Here is a 17,404-nt window from a genome sequence, read left to right as displayed (position 1 = left end):
TGTCAGTTAGTACAAACCAGTTACGTTGAATGAGTTAAATTTTCTTGTTTGCCACACAATAAACATCTTATTAACCGAGCTCAATCGGTCTGTATGGGAGTGTTACCGCCAAATATTTTATGGTTTTTAATTTCCTTTCTAGCCTTTAAAGTTTCTTTGTATTAATCATAGGACGTCCTTTTTTGTGGTTATTTTTGCGGATGTGTTTGCCCACGTACGGTTAACGAAACAAAGAAATCTATTATGCTTTGTATTAGGCAATATTTCTTCTGACGTGTTCAAAAAATCAGTTCTAGTCAACGTGTCATCGTGTTAAGATCAAACTCTTAAACTCAACTCAACGCATGTGAAATCCCTCACGCGGACACAGAAGTAAGTTTTTTCATTATTGAATGTCTTTTATTGTCTTTGCATTACCAAACGTTTGTTTCCTAAGTTTGTAGTAGTTTTCTAGCTAGCCTAATTGTAGTTTCTACTTCGTTATTTGTTTCTTAGTTTTCGAAACCGTTTCACCATTTCTCAATCGTTTCTCAACAACGCTTCTTTACGATGCTTCTATACATCGCTTCGATATTTGATTTGTTACGCTTCGCATCATCTGTGTACATCGCTTCGCTTCAATAAATGCTGTTTACAATAAACTGTGTCACGAACATTATTCTGGGGAATGTTTGAAACGCGTTTAGAATATCTGTGACGAGAGGATACGTGATTCACAAAACCGTCCTGTGAGTAACGTTAAGTTCTGCGCTCTCAGGGAGCATCTTGACCTCGGTCGTGTGTACAGACCTCGCTGCATTTTGTCTGTACTCACGACCTCGTGCTTGTTTAATAAGAGCTAAATAATAAATAGGATAAAAATTGTATGCAAAGCTAGCTCGAGTCAAACAACCATGTAAATGCCCTGATTTTGCAGTGGTAGTTTAGTTGCTAGAGGTTATGCCATGTGTTAACCTTGATGCTATTACTTAATCCGATAATTTACAAGCAAATCTTGGTTTATTTGTTCTCTAAAAGTGTACTTTTTGGCTATGCGAGAGTAGAAATGAAAGATTTTTCATAGCCTACAGTTGTAACAGTGCTCTGGGTACCAGAGGACCTTTGAAGCCCATGAGTGTTTTGTGAACGACCTCCAAGCCCAGGCTTTATGTCTTTATAAAGCAGCATGACCAGAAATGTCTTTCTTGTTCCTTGGAACCAGGGCAGGAAAAAAATTCTAAAATCTAGTTGCCTAGTGGGCCAGTACATTTCAGTTTTCAGTAGCCCCCACTAATGGAGACAACTGTATAAAAGCAGCATACTGATAGCCCCCCCCCCCATCTACAGCTTACTGACCCCCCCACCCCTGTCTAATCCCTGCATAGGCACTATGACCAAAATACACTTAGATTTAACTTGGCCTATCACAATCTGGAAAATGGTGATGAAATAAGTTATGACATATGACTGAACAAATGCAAAACCTTATACCACCACCAAATCTAGCATGGATTTCATTTTCATTTTCAAAACAATAGAGTGATAACACAAGCTTTTACAGACACTGAACATCAAACACTCAACTTGCTCAAATAACAATGTGCATTACTGAAGACTGGTAACATTCAAACTACTGATTCAACACTAAGCATCACCAAAGTTACTAAATGACTTCTTAAAATGGCAATGCCTTTCTTGCAAACTTTTGATTGTTTACACAACTTATAAAAACCAAGATAGGGAACAAAACCCATGCCATTCTCAAATTACTACTGCAATTGAATTGCAAATTTCCATTTGTCCCTACAGTAGATAATTGTGTGGCCACTGGACCAATTCATAGTCTGTTGTCTTCACCTTACTTGATGTTGTCCGTTTTACTTTGGTCAGTGTCAGGTTAATGCATCGGATGGATCATGTGATAGGCACACCTGCCTCTGCAGTGCCATTCACCACAATGCCTTCCTCATTCTTTAGGTGTGGCAGTTCTTGTGCAAGTTGTTGCACCACACTCTCAAGATATTCTGGAAGTGTTTTAAAAGGATTACTGCTTGGCTGGAAAAAGTGATGGCTTCTCCGAGCAAGAAGACGTAGTGCTCGCCAACCAAAGTTACCATTTTTGATGACTTTGTATTCATCCTCTACCATGGCATCAGGGTCAGCTTGTTCTATGGCCTCAGAGAAATATTCTTCAAGAGTTGGGAGGAAAACTCTGTTGTCAGCTTTGCAAGCTTCCAAGTTGTCAGGATACAGATTCCACAAACGCGTCAACTCACTGCTTCCCAGGAGTACTTTTTTGGACTTCCACCCGGAGGCCACCTCATCTCCAATGCTGACCTTACGCTTCCTTGAAGGTTGTGGCTTTGACTCCTCTTCACTCCTTTCTTTGATGAAACTTGGACAGCCTTCATTCTTCCATGATATCCAATTCTCCTCTCTTTCCAAGATATGTTCCACAGCATTTGCAAATTTGTCTCCATCTGGTGGTGTTTCTCTCAGCAATTCATACACTTGAGTAGTTGTATCTTTCACCCAGTTGCTTTGAGACTCATTCAGGACTTGGTTTGTGCTTTTAAATTTGACATTACCAACAAGGTACTGGCATATTATCAACATCTGCACAAGAATCGTTCTCCTAAAATTACTGTCACTTAGTTGCAGATCAAGGAGTTTCTCATTGGTCAGAAACTTGGCAAAGTAACGGGCCACGTCTTTGCTATCACTTCCTTGTAGATCCTTCAACTCCTTTGCTTTCTTTTTCCACGTCACATGCTCCAACTTGAGACTTCTAAACACATTCAAAACTTCCTTTGTATTTGCTGCAAATGTTTTCCACGCCACAGTGTTGTTATAACACTGGGTTGGATTTCGAAAATAATCTTGAAGAGCCCAAAATTTCCTGTAAAGATTGAAGTCGACCAGAACAGTACTTGATGCCAATTCTCCAGCTTCTCGATCATCAACTTCCATTTCACTTCCAGTGATTTTCTCCTTTTGGTCTGCTGTCGTAAAAGTGGTGATGTTTTCATAATTAAACTGACTCATCAAGTTAAGTCCTGACTTTTCAGAGAGAGGAAAGAGCCTTGCCAGAAATAACTGAATCCTTCCACAAAATACAGTGTTCTGCGATGTTGATAAACGACGCAGCAAATCATTGGACATCCTAAGGAGAAGATTCTTGCCAGCAGAAAAAAATAAAGGCATCGTCCAAGTGGAAACCTTTTCTTCTACAAATGAGAACAGAGGATCACACTGCTCCAAAGTGATACAATCAAACACATCGCTTAGCAAAATGAAAACCAGATTGGGAGAACAGTGTCCTTGAATAGCTGCCTTAATAACCAAACTAATCAAGAGTTTATATCTTTCCAAACTGCCTCCTTTGACAACAGCCTCTTTGACGAGATCTCGGAAAACTTGATCGACCACCAGTTTTTTCTCTTGCTCGCTTCCTGGTGCTCTTTGGAAAACATCAGCTAATTCGATCTCGTCATTTTCATCCTTGGCTTTGCTCACACACGACTTGAATTCTTCCCTAGCCGTTTCAAAATTTAACCTCTCCTCTACCGCCATTTTGCCCGCGTGCAAACGAACCTCTCTGCGCATCGACCTTACGCATCATGAATGGTGCTGACCAAAAGGATTGTGGGACATCCTAGTTTCCGGTCCCCGATGAGTCAACAGCCATCTTGAATCGATCTGCAGGAAGTTAACGAAAACAAAATGCCGAAATGTTTACGTCTTGTTGTTGTCGGGGGAAGTTGTGTTGGGAAAACGGCAGTAATTGAGCAAGCAGTGTTTGGAAATCACTCTCCAGGTCAGGTAGGCTGACACCTTGAATATCCTTGTAGCTAGCTGATTGCCAATATTTTATTTCTTGGGAGACCCATGGTTGGCGCTGTATTGATAAGCTTAGAAATAATTAAGCTTATAAGCTTAAAACTTATTTATATGTAAGCTGATCGTATCTATAACAAGTTATCGATTGCGGCTGGCTCTCTGCGGACCTATTTGTGACCTACTTGCATGCAAACAAGTGGGTGCCAAGTAACCATTGAACATTTTCTCCCCAGGGTGGACTCCCATCTAAAAAGGACGGGGGCGCTCATTTCATTACCGAGCTTAAAATTCACCATCTTTATTAACTTATCACTACTCACGATGACTTCGGTAGCGTTGATCCTAGCAGTATGCAGGACACCTGTCATATATGAACTCAGTTAAATGACCTTCAATCCCGGACAAAAAAGTTGGGACAGCAAGCGAGTTCTCCCCTCCCCCCACTTACAATGTTGATAATCGGGTGATTTTTTCCCTTTTTGTTGGAAAAAACGCGATATTTTCCAACATTGATTAGGGGGGATGGGGGATACGTGATCTAGCTCAAGTGTCCCAACTACTTTTGGCCGGGATTGTCTGAAAGAGATATGCGAGGAATTTTCAAGAGAATATGTGACGCCAGTGATAGAGATAAGGGTGATCGTCACGGTATTTTAAAATTAGATTTCGGGTTAATTACGCACTGTTTCTTTCTGGAAATTGAAAACAACTCTTCTATGTTAATCTAGAATAAGTCTTAGTGATAAAGTAGAGGATTATAAATACGTCACAACCGGTAGCTATAGTAAATCAACATTTGCTTCAAACAAAATGGTCTTTAAGGGAAGAATCGATTGTGATGCTAGAGCTCGTGTCTATTGTTTAAGTCGTGTTCGAAGACTTTCAGTGCGTAAAGTGGCAGATCTTTGTGGCGTTTCACATAGTAGTGTTTTCAGAATCGCTCAAGAAGGTGGTGTAAACAAGCGTTCTCTAAGGCCGGCATCAAGAAAAGGGCGTCCAAGAAAGCTTACAGAGAGACAGAAGCGTTTAATTACCAGGAGCATTGTAACGCTAAGAGCTGAGGAAGGGAACTTTTCTGCTGCGTGCATCATGGAACAAGCAGGAATCGACAAGTCTGAAGTCTCGGTAAGGACAGTCACCAGATTCTTAAATGATAAAGGTTATTACTATCTACAAGCACGAAAGAAAGGGCTCCTAAAGAGAGAGGATCTGAAAACAAGGTTGTCTTTTGCTAAATGGTGCAAGAAAGATTTACCTGAGAATTTTTGGACTGAGCATTTATCGTTCTTTTTGGACGGAACTGGATTTGCCCACAAATCAAATCCCTGTGAACAAGCTCGCGCAACAAAGGGGAGGACATGGAGAAAGATATCAGAGGGACTTGCCTTGGGTTGTACATCCAAGGGACGAAAAGAGGGAACTGGCGGCAAAGTGTTAAAACTCATGGTGGCCATCAGTTACGGAAAAGGTGTGATTATTTGTGAGCCCTACGAGAAAATGACTGGTACGTACTTTTCCAATTTCATTGACAGAAACTTTAATACTATGTTTCAGACAGCAGACAAAGGAAATAGTCGAATTTGGGTACAAGACGGTGACCCATCGCAAAACTCAGCGCTCGCAAAAAGTGCAATGTCGCGGGCTGATTCAACTCTGTTGAAACTGCCACCACGAAGCCCAGACTTACATCCTATAGAAAATCTGTTTCATATTGCCTCCAACAAACTGAAAGAGCAGGCTGTATCACAGAACATTACAAAAGAGTCTTTTGAGCAATTCAAACAAAGAGCTGTGAACACAATGTACTCAATACGGATTGAAACTATCAACAATTTAATTGGATCAATGAATGCACGGCTAAATGATGTAATAAGAACTAAAGGAAATCGTACTAGATATTGACTTGTACTGTATGTTTTCATAGCGAGACTGCCAGCCATGTATATGTAATTAAGGTAAATTGATTTCATTTGTTACAAGCAGTTAATACTCTATTTTATCAATGTATTTCAGATAATAAAGGGTTAGATACCCGCTACAAAGAACTGACTGTTAAATGCTATTAGCACCGTAAAAAATACTCGTGCTTCAGTTTAAATGCAAAATAAATTAATTAAGTGAAAACCCACTGAAATGTTTACAGTAATCAGTTTATCGCGATTTCACGAGACACAACAACTTCCGGTTTACACGTAGTTTAGATCACACACGATTAACCACGACGGTTAACCATTTGAAAGTCCCGTTTTGCTTCTTAAAATTCGGTCTTCTTCCCAATTGGCGCAAGTTACAAAAATCTCTTACTTCAAATACCATTTTAAATGTGGGATAGAAGCAATTTGGTGGCAAAATAGTAGGGTTTAGACCTTACAATATGGTTAACCGTCTATCGGAGACAATAGCTTAACTATTAACTACCCTTATATTTCAATTGAACGGTTAACCAAATAAACCTTCTCGCAAAGTTCTGTTTTACATTTTCTTGACCCAAATCAATGTTAAATATTTTATTATAATTCCATAAAAGGGGAAACAGTTATAAATGAAATGCCCCGAAGCGATTTGGAGCCATTTTTTTTTTTACAAAAATGGTTAATCGTGGTCAGTGGTTAATCGTGGCGGTTAATTGTCGCGGATAACCAGTGAGTCCGATTAAGCGGACAACGCATCTCGCTTTATACACGTTCTGGCACTAGAGGGAATTGAAAAGGAAGAAAAACATGCCAATATGGTCCTGCTTAGTTAGCAGCAACACTTCCTTCACGTCCACAGATAAACTCTGCGAAGCAGCGAGGGCATGGCAAAATATCTACCTGCTCGCTAGATGGAATTTGTGCGTTGAAACTGACAACCTTCCATCGAACTTGCATCATCTCAGTTTCGCGAGAATCAGCTACCCCTCCACGAACATAGACAAGCTCATCCTTACCAGTGCAAAAAATAGGAACGTCCCTTTTGAACACAATGTCCTCCGCATAGTGAGATTTAGGGGTGGGCAAGTGAACAGTTTGTCCCTCCAGAAGCAATAAGAGGTCGTGCCAAGGGATTATTTTCTCCGACCAGCGAAAGTCATTGAGAAAGATCACTTCACAATCTTGAGCTCCTACCCAGGCAAAACTTGTTGTTGCGGGGTTGCTGAAGGTATGAAAAATTGACTTTAGTGGATTAAGGATGAATGTCTTCCCACAATTTGCAGGCCCTTTAAGCAAGATGTTGTGATATTTCCCACGACCTTTGACGAGAAGATTTCTGACGGCTTCTGTGAAATCAGCCTCTGGGATAGAATTTCTTTGAAGGATATCTTTGGCAATAGTAAGCCACTTCTTGTTACAAGTGAAGACACACTCTTCTCATAGAAATTCCTGAAGTATTTCCATTCGTGTCTTCTGGTTTCTCTCTAATTTAGCTGGAGCCTCTTCCATTTCCCATCCGACCCGTAGAGCCTCTTCTACTGCTTTGTAACCGCGGTTGGCGATAAACTCGGCCAAATCAGTTTTGCCCTCTTTCTTCTGCTGATTAGCAAGGGACAGCAATTCTAGCCTACTCTTAATTCCTTTTTGCACTGCCACTTGGGAAACTTCATAAATCGTTAGCCGGGGCTGCCGTGCTCGTTTTCTCTTTTTCCCGCGTTTTTCATTTCCTCCCATTTCTGCGATGCGTGCTTGGCTGGCCTCTTGTGTTTGTGGCGCATTTTTCAGGTCTGGGTGAGATTCTGATTCCAGGTACTCTTTGTCGTCTTTTGTCGTATACTTCCAAGCCGAGAAGTAGTTAGCGTGACTGCTAGAGAAATTTAATTTCAGGCCATGCTTTTTGTCCGCATAATTCAGCACTGTCAGCCATCTCCGATTTTGATCAAGTTTAACGGCCATGTGATAGTGAATTTCACCATTCTGATGACGTTCCGGACTGCACACCCATTGTAAAACTTTAGTTTTGCTTGTGGGATCAGCATTTTGGAAAGAATCAAGCACTACCACAGCAAATGATTCACGCGATGCAATAATTTCAACGTTCGCCTTACTGTAAGTAATCAGGTAAACACTCCTCACTTTTCTACCATTCAAACGCGGCTGGCGTTCTGCACTTTCCATTTCAAAAGAAGATGACTCTTGCTAAATAATTAAACTCTCAGGTAACAAATAACTACGCCAGGTAGCAAATAACTACGCCATTTAGCATAACAGTCCGTATGAACGGTTACAGAAACGTTATAACGACCCAAAATACGACTTCTAAGTTATATATTTATGCGTACGCCTCAGGAAACAAGGGAGTTCAAAAGATAACATCCTCTAGGGTTACGATTGGAGGATTTCGATCCATTTTGTTGGTTTCTTTTTTTGCGGTGTGCGTTACTAGTACGCGCAAGACGGTACAACTCCCTTCTTCTCTAAGCCTCTATGGCAGGTTGTGTGACATTCTTTAAATTCTTTTTTCAGACAATCCCGGACAAAAAAGTTGGGACAGCAAGCGAGTTCTCCCCTCCCCCCACTTACAATGTTGATAATCGGGTGATTTTTTCCCTTTTTGTTGGAAAAAACGCGATATTTTCCAACATTGATTAGGGGGGATGGGGGATACGTGATCTAGCTCAAGTGTCCCAACTACTTTTGGCCGGGGTTGTTGCTCTCCATGAGTTCTCGTAGCTCAGTGGATAGAGTGCCTGCCCGGTGTTTGGGAGACCATGGGTTTGATTCCTGTTGGGGACTCAGAATTTTTCTTTGTCCCACGCTCGTGTCATGTTGATTAATTCACCGTCACATTTCATTACTGAGCTTAAAATTCACCATCTTTATTCACTTATCACTACTCATGATGACTTTGATGGCGTTGATCCTAGCAGTATGCAGGACACCTGTCATATATGAACTCAGTTAAATGACCTCGCTCTCCATGAGTTCTCATAGCTCAGTGGATAGAGCGCCCGCCCGGTGTTTGGGAGGTCATGGGTTTGATTCCTGTCGGGGACTCAGAATTTTTCTTTGTCCCATGCTTGTGTAATGTTGATTAGTTCACCTTCACATTTCATTACTGAACTTAAAATTCACTATCTTTATTAACCTATCACTAACCCCTCATTATTGCTCCAGTGATTTGGTTAAATGTCGGTTCTCAAACTGCTGTTTATTAAAATTCTTTAAAAACTCTATAAACACTGTGAGAACTAAAATAAAAGATACAAATAAACTACACATTAGCTTGCGAAAATAACAGGATATAAATACATTTCACATGCTTCGAAAGTTACAAAAGTGAAAGTAGAAAACTTAAAATCGCTTTACAGTAACGGTAAAACGATGTCGTATACAACTTGACTTTATCTAAAACCTTAAGACTTAAATTTACAATTTACAAGCGATGAAACTGGACTTAAACGACTAAAGATACAAACCGCTTACATAAACTAACTAAAATAGCGTAAAAAATAATTACCTTGGTGCTGCCTTGATCACCAGAACAATGATAAACTTGGAGAAACTTGTTAACTTGCGGTGAATTAACAGATCTTGCGTCAACTGATCTTGCTAACAAAAAGACTACTCTTTTATAACGCTAGTTGGGTGTCGCGGCACTACGCATGTGCTTTCGCGACACCACAGAACTTGCTAGAAAGACCTAGAAACAAGGGTAGCGTAGACGTGAAACAAATATGCATGAAAAGCCTGAAATAACTGAATACACGTTCAAATAAACTTCCAATGACTTAAAAATAGTACTCTCGAGGCTACAAAGTATAGTAATTGAGCGTAAAACAGCTTAAATTAGAAACCCGTTGAAAACTTGCGCAATGTTGCGCGTGCAAATTTGTTGCAGAAGCACGTGCCACTTCAAGTGTCGTACATCGCATGCGCACAACTTAACTGCTGTAGCTACACTAAGAGGTACCAGATTTCCTGTTTTGTGAGCATGGCTTGAAATTTTTTTCTTCCCCAAGAGGTACCAATTCTAACATAACAGAGTGGGCACGATCCATTCAACCAATCATTGCAGCTTTTATGGATTGTTAACAGCGGATCTATCGGTGTTAATGGCATATCCATGTCCAGTTACAACAGATTTGTGGCTGCTTCACAAGTCAAGCGTATGTCTTGGCTGTTTACGGCTCTTAAGGACGATTTATTTCCCGAGATATTTCGTCATTCGAAAGATGTGTTTGAACTCATATGGTATATATCTGGGAACGGTCTGCTCAAAATAACCTGTTATACGGGTTAAATTACTACGCATGAGACAGCTCACACAATACCATTGATATCAACGTCAAAATCTTCATCTAGCTCTAATACGAGCAACAGTGATCCAACATCCTGCATTGTAAAATGAGCGCGTAACTCGTTTTGTGAGTGGAATGGAAGAAGACCGTTTGGACCTATCATGATCCATTTGACACCAAGAAGTCTTGGAACCTCAACCCAGAAATTTTGGTCGAATGGATCGTGCCCTTTATCTCCTGTCATATTTTTTCTGCTCAATACTCTAAAAGGTACTACAAAAGCTACAGCTGTGGACCTTTAAGGCTTAACACTCCAAGAGGTACCAAAACCATTCTTTTAACCTGTACGAGCATCCCTGTCCTTTTTTTATGGGTGTCACTCAATTATCCTTGTGTCTAATTTGGATACCAGCACTACAATATAGGATCCACACCCTCTGTCAATCCTTCTTCCAAGGCCCTGCAGAAATCTGCAAGGTATTAAGTGATACCAACAGAGTAAGTGCCTCAGAAATGACTTTTGCAGAGCTGCCAACCTAAAAAAAATTAAAATCTGGGAGATCGCCAATTTAACCTTCTCGACCCCTTCCCCCCCCCCCCCCAAAAAAGAAAAAACAATTGTGATTACACAATTTTTGGGGGGAGGGGGGGAAGTTGAGAAGCTCTCCTTTAAAAGTAGAGCTCCACTGATTCAACCAGAAAACTAAGTCAAATGCAAAGACTTTTCCTAAAAAATGCCAAATCAGCCAAAATATGTGTGAAAAATGTAGGCTTCCCTTCATATCCAGGAAATTTGGTGATCCTTACAGAAGATTTGGTCTCTATCCATGATAATACAGGAGAGTTGACATCGTTACTTTTGTAGCCCCCTTTAGAAAATCTTGTCAACTGGATGGAGTAGGTTGGTATAAAATGGGCATGTAATTGGAGTGTCATTAATTGTTTTCAATCAACCCTCAGCCAACATTTCATACAATTGAGGATATTTATGAAGTTCAGCTGGACACTGATAGAGGAGTAAAGGAGAAAATTAGAATTTTTGATACTGCTGGTGTGGTGAGTTATCTTACATGTTCTTAATTGATTACTAATCACTTACATGATGACCAAAATGGCCAACACATTCACTAATGATGCTACATTTTGTGTGGTTAGACTGAAGATGCTTTTCACTTGTCATTTGTACCAAGGAAGTGTTTGATCACTGTGCTTTTTCTTTGATTCACTGACAGGAATCAAGTACTGGAGAGCTTTCTAAACACTATCTTAATCTGGCGGATGTATGTATTGCATATTTTGTGATAAATTATGTATGAAATTATGATAGATTTCTGTGATTAAATTATAGGGATTAATAATTTCAAAAGCAACTCCTAACTGAAAAATTTTGTTGAGTGTACTGCATACTTTTTGATATTGTTAGAAAAATGATTTTCTCCAAATGATTATTTAGCATGAAATGGACTTATTATTGAAGGAACTGTCAGACTGTGATAATTTCTCCAGGGTGGGGTGCACATTTTTAAATTATACAGTCGAACCCCTAGTAAGTGGCCACCTATTAAACAGCCACCCCTATTAGGCAGCCATTAATCAAAGTCCCGTCAAAGGCTTTTCTATTTTTTCTACCTCTGTTAAACGGCCAGTCCCCTTTATAATATTTAGAGTGGAAGCCACATTTAATAGGGGTGGCCATTTAATAGGGGTTGAACTGTGTGTCCCCTGACCCACCTGATATAATCTGTATAAAATCTCAAGTCAGACCACACAGTAGTATGTGCATGTAGCAAGCTCAGGTACTATAGCATGATGCATGTACCCTTGAAAGAAATAGAGAAGTCTGATGAATCATAATGTGGGAATGAAATCATTTTGCAAAGATAGTTACTTTGTGTACCTGTGATACACAGAGGCTCAAAATCTGGGTGTGCTTCTCCAAATACATGAGCTAGATAATTTGAGTTTTCCCTGCAGAGTGTTGTTTAAACAGCTTTCTTTTCTTTTTCGCAGGGATTTCTTCTTGTCTTTAGTGTGACTTCAAAGAAATCCTTTCAGCAGATTCAAGCCATCAAGAAAGAAATAGACAGAAACAGGGGAAAAGATGTAGGTTTACAGCCATAAGAACACATATTAATAGATGTAGATTACATATTAAAGGAATCCATTGGCAAATCTAAAACACACGTCACTCAGAGAGTGTGTCATAACAGACAGTAATGCATTTCAATTCTTTTTATCATCCTGCTGAGCATTTTTATTCATCATCTAAAAATGACTGTCAGACTAGATATTCAAATTGTTTAACAATGTATTTTCATCTGGTCAAATGCTTGTTTATAGTTCCCAATTGTTGTTGTGGCAACTAAAGCTGATATAAAGAATGAAAGAGAGTGTGAATCCTCCGTCATCAAAAAGTGGGCTGAGGCAGAGAAAGGTATTCTGAGTTACAACTTTTGATTCGCTATTATGTGTAACTGGTAGGGTAAACTCTGTATACCAGCTGAGTGGCCCATCAAGCCAGAGCTTACCATATTCCAGTTTCTGTAGCATAAAGTGACTAGGAGTATTTCTACTCCCATCTGGATGTGATGCTAGTCCATCACAGGGTTACCCCCCCCCCTAACGTTAAGTATGGCGTACCCATTTATACTCCTGGGTGGAGTGGAGAGAGGCACTGTGAATTAGTAAGCTGTCTTGCTTTAGAACACAATACAATGTCCCTGGCCAGGGCTTGAACTCAGACCACTCATTCCAGAGATTCCAGAGATAAGCACACTAAATATGAGGGAACCGCACCTCCCACATGTCACTGGAAACTACGTAATTCACCACTTGAGCCTAATCAATAGCATCTTATCTGCTTATAAGTAACTGATACCAGTCGACTGTATCCGTTATAATTTTAGTGTTTAATTCTACTTCAATCAACACTTCCAGTAATGTCAAGTAAATGATGGATAATTATTTTAGTTCGCCTGACAGAACTTAATGTTGGAGACAGGAAAGCCCTCCAGGATCCCTTTGTGCAGATAACTACAAGGATGGTGTCATGTGCTGGTAAGTATATTGAATCTTACAAAACTGAAAGACTGAGGGCATGCGTGTCTCATGTTTAGATTTAGGTTTATGTTTTCTTGAGTTTTCCTTTTGCTCAGATTTTCCCTCTTTTTTGTTGGTTGGTATTTTTGTAATGTTGCAACAATGACTTGAGTGTTTCTTCCTTTTCCCATTTTTGGCCTTTGTTTTGTTCTTGAAAACTATTGAATATTTTTAAAAAGTCTTAGCAGAACAATGGTTAAATGTTAATAAATGACATCACTAATCAGAGGTGATGTAACTGGGTAGCATGGAGCTTTACATGTATGCTTTCGGTTCGACCTTGTCGAGCTGCGTCGTTGCTGTACTTTGCGATGGCGATTAGCCGCGACAATTATTATTTACCAAAGGGTGGAGAACTGTGGTGCAGCTGGTGCACAGTACGGGTGCACTACATGTAGTTCTTTTCCTGTAGAGTCACAGGCACTTGAAGTTGCCTTGTTCTGGATGGTGGTCATGAAAAGTCAGGATTACAGATTCCCAGAGCCTTGTGGCATTGTTACAATGAAGGAGAGTTAAGCACACTTGGGTTGCCCTCTTGAAACAATTCAAACTGCTCTTAACATCATGTGCCTGGTCATGCAGTGTGATCTATAATGAGATAGCAAAGGTAGCTGCTGAGCCCCTGGGGGAGTAAAATTCAAACAGACTGAACGAGAAAAGTTGTTAGGAAATTCATCTGTAAAGGGACTTGTTCTCAATTGGTCTCTGCAAAGACTTCAGGGTGATGGCTTCAAATTTCGCACTGGTGCTTCACAGTCAATTTGAGTTACACTGCAAAACAGTCGTATTTTTTGCGAACGCGAGCGACGGCCACTATTCGAACAAAAGGTCTGGAGCGAGTGTAAAAGTGGCGATGTAGAATGGGGAGAGACATGCCTGGTGGGTGAGGCTCACGTACTTCACACACGAGGATCGTGCTTACGGTGCTTTGCGCCTTTCGAAAACGTCCAAAAATGACTGTTTTGCAGTCTAATCTGGAGCATTGTTACCATACATGTACTAGCAACCCAAGGGTTGATTGAGGTGGTCACCTGTGACACACCCCTTGAAATCCTTGGCAGGAGATGGCTGGCGGACTAGATGCTGATCCCACGATTCCACAACAACATAATGATATTATTGAATTGATAACAATAAATTATTTCTGATAAACAACAGAATGTTGCTGAATTCTGTCATTGTTAGGTAAGGGTTATCTCCAGTCAAGCCACTCAGAAGTGAAGCGATTTCTGTCCATGCGTAAAACCAGCAAAACAATGTCTGCTTCCAAGGACTCTGGTCTTGATGTCACAAAGGAATAGCTTTTCATCTCAAATTGAAATTATAAGGTAGGAGAAAACATTAGACATTTCATAAAAAAGGTGGAGATACACATTAATCCAAAGCAGTTTTGATTCTTTTGCATACCATAGGCACATTATGTATTCAAAAGGCAGAATTACATAGGTCTATGCATGCGCAGCTTGTTTTTGTCATTTTTCTATACAGTTGAGCCTCCACTAACAGCCACCCCTCTACAATGTTCACCTCTCCACAACAGTAACAGCCACTAAACTCATCCCAACTGCCATAGTAACCTCTTGATAATGACCAGTTAATCAGTGACAGATGAACGGTGCACATAAAACCCCACTTTTTTATTCTAAAATGTCACCAAACTTGGACCATACCACGTGCCATTGATCTCTTTTCCTGTTAAGTTTCAGTTTTATTGATACATTTTGACTTATATATGCTAAAATAAGCATTTTTTGAAGAAAAAAATGTTGTACCCCCCCCCCAAAAATGGGTGTCGCATTACACCCCTACCTCCTCATAACGGCCACCTCTCTACAACGGCCACTTTCCTCTGTCCCCAAGGAGGCTGTTGTGGAAAGGTTCCACTGTAGTATTGAACAGGGTCATAACCACGTAATGATTCTTTGGCATTTGCAAGTGATGTGTTCAACAGGCAAAGTTACATAGCTGCTTTGCAAACATTACATGCCTATGTGGCTGTTCTGTAGTATTCACTTTTGAATAGTGTCATAGGCTTACCAGGCATGCAATTTGCATAGAGGGTATAAAAACATAGCCCTTAGCATGCATTAATTACCTATACAGCTATTCTATTACATTTTTAGGTAACCTTAAGTGGCATATCAGGTGAGTTTGAGACGCAGTCGAGCCAAATTATGGGTCATGTGGCAGCTCTCGCAAGGTGTCACATGAATGGCTTGATACCGTTTGACAGAGCAATAGAAAAAACAACAGAAACAATGCTACTAGCCTTAAAACAATAACAGCTGCTACACCACGTTACAAATAAAATTACAAGCTTATAAGAGCGGCTACACTACCCACAAAATACCCATGGCAAGACCAAACGAGGCATGATATCCTAACAACATCAGGCCAGTGACTTGATATCGCAGGATATTAGGACACTATACATGTACGTGGTTTCTGATTGGCTAATTGCAAATTTGGATACAGTAATGAATAGTATCATTGTTATGCATTGTTGGAAACTAAACTTTGACAGCACTCGCAACTTGGGTGCATGACTCTCAAAATCCATTCGCCTGGTGCAGTTTTCACTTGCCCAGCAGGGTGCAAATTTCCCAAAAATAAAAATCGTACTCGTCAAACGGGTGAGCGATAGATGATTTGTACTTGCCCAATGCTATTCACACTTGCATGGGCGAGCGAGTGAGCGCTAATTTCCAACACCGGTATGTAATGAGTCTGTAATGTGTGCAGAACAGCTACAACTCAGTCTTTAGCAAGCAACACATGTCCATGAAGCTATTTATTGTATTTTCTAGGGTTCTCCAAGCAGGAAGTCTCTTTACGAATATGGTATCAGAAAATAGACAGGCCATGGTGACTTGCTCCTCTGTGAAACAGATTGTCTTAGCAGACCACTACACGATGTTTTCACTGTCTGCTCAGGACACATGCTTCAACAGTCAGAGAAATGAATTGAGTTGAGTCCAGTTGAATTGTCGCTGGAAACCTGTTTTGAAGAAAGGGCAGAAGCTGAGGTTGCTTAGCCACGTGGGGTATTCTGTTGATGATATCCATGGTGATGTGCCAAATTTTGGTACTGGTTCCTGCAGGAGCTTTAAATTTCCCAGATGCCTGGGGGAGGTACTCCCTTATATGGGCTATAGGTATTTGCGGCCCCAAAGGGTATGGGTTTTCAGCCGTTTTGGTCATAAATAGGGTATCGATTTTGGTCATTTTGGTCTTAAATAGGGTCTGGTTTTTGTACTCTGGTCTTGAATTGGGTATGTTGTTTAGAAGAAGCTACCTTTTCATCATTATCAATGAGACCATAAACAAAACCCCTTCAAAAATTATGTTTAGGGCAACTGTGTCAGCTGCAACGATCATAAATATGGTATCGAATTTTTGTTCAGATAATAAATAGGGTAGGGGGAAAAATCGCCGATTGTGGTCATAAAGAGGGTAAGGGTTTTGGGAATCGGGCCGCACACCCCCACCAAATTTTTCTGGGAGTACCCCCCCCCCCGACCCAGATGTTTTCTTAAATTTATGTTTGATACTTCAGTTTCACTGTAGATACTTTATGAACATTGTATAAAGATCTCTAAAGAAAGAACGTTGTTATGTATGTAAACAACATTTTGAGATTTTTTGGACTAGTATTTCTGTCCACTGGCAGGATTTATAATACAGCAGTTTCGAGCAGACGTTGTACAAAATACGGCATTTTCAAATAGAATTCCAATTTAACGTAGCCTGCAGAACAAGCGGATTAGCGGACTAGAGCGATTCACGGGCGTGGGCAGGCTAATTTAATGAGGGAGAAAGTTGTGGAATTAAAATGGTAAAATTGCAATCTAAAGTTATGAATACAGATGCAAAAGACAATTCAATTTGAAGTGTATCCAATATAACAGTTTTAACAGGGTAACTCTTGAACAAGAGCATCATTGAGATATTACCGATTGTAAGCTACTCCTGCTGAAATTAAAACTCAGTCTGAAATTTAATTTCTTGTTACTTTCTCAACGTTCATGTATACCGATAACAGTAAAAAAAAACAATTGCTATCAGTGTAATTCGGGTCATAGGAGCTGATGAAGTTAATTTATTACTATAGCAAAATGGGTTACAACTTAAATTTATTGAAAACAAGTCAATAAATATTTTAATGAAGGTAATTAACGATAATTAACTACACGAATTGAAAGTTTGGCAAATTCCAAACATCACTATCTGTTACTGTTCCCGTTTTGTATATTCGCCACTCTTGAAACCTTG

General features: G+C 40.1%; 2 protein-coding genes across 3 annotated transcripts; one reads left to right on the top strand and one right to left on the bottom strand.

Moving 5' to 3' along the window:
• Positions 1–9: 9 nt before the first annotated feature.
• Positions 10–3,585, bottom strand: LOC145481568 (THO complex subunit 1-like). Its single transcript, XM_081460072.1, has one exon. The coding sequence runs from the start codon at positions 3,583–3,585 to the stop codon at positions 1,894–1,896; it is 1,692 nt and encodes a 563-aa protein (XP_081316198.1). The 3' UTR covers positions 10–1,893.
• A 117-nt stretch (positions 3,586–3,702) lies between these two features.
• Positions 3,703–16,648, top strand: LOC145481576 (NF-kappa-B inhibitor-interacting Ras-like protein 2). Of its 2 annotated transcripts, XM_081460085.1 has the most exons (9): positions 3,703–3,801; positions 10,994–11,089; positions 11,266–11,313; positions 12,044–12,136; positions 12,374–12,467; positions 13,004–13,090; positions 14,318–14,460; positions 15,256–15,277; positions 15,940–16,648. In XM_081460085.1, exons 1-7 carry the CDS (start codon positions 3,703–3,705, stop codon positions 14,431–14,433), a joined length of 633 nt encoding a protein of 210 aa, XP_081316211.1. In that variant the 3' UTR covers positions 14,434–14,460; positions 15,256–15,277; positions 15,940–16,648. The 2 variants fall into 2 exon arrangements, with proteins under 2 accessions (XP_081316211.1, XP_081316210.1); XM_081460084.1 differs by lacking the exon at positions 15,256–15,277.
• The last annotated feature ends 756 nt before the right edge of the window (positions 16,649–17,404 follow it).

Source organism: Orbicella franksi, chromosome 3 (genome assembly GCF_964199315.1).
Source record: "Orbicella franksi chromosome 3, jaOrbFran1.1, whole genome shotgun sequence".
NCBI lineage: Eukaryota > Metazoa > Cnidaria > Anthozoa > Scleractinia > Merulinidae > Orbicella > Orbicella franksi.
Note: the sequence above shows the minus strand (reverse complement) of the source record. Positions and strands in the feature narration are given on the sequence as shown.

Excerpts from the sequence above, each read along its gene's own strand:
- LOC145481568 (XM_081460072.1), bottom strand. The coding sequence starts at position 3,585 with ATGCGCAGAGAGGTTCGTTTGCACGCGGGCAAAATGGCGGTAGAGGAG.
- LOC145481576 (XM_081460084.1), top strand. The coding sequence starts at position 3,703 with ATGCCGAAATGTTTACGTCTTGTTGTTGTCGGGGGAAGTTGTGTTGGG. Across the intron at positions 3,802-10,993 it reads GAAATCACTCTCCAGGTCAG|CCAACATTTCATACAATTGA; the intron begins GTAGGCTGACAC and ends ATCAACCCTCAG. Across the intron at positions 11,314-12,043 it reads ACTATCTTAATCTGGCGGAT|GGATTTCTTCTTGTCTTTAG; the intron begins GTATGTATTGCA and ends TCTTTTTCGCAG.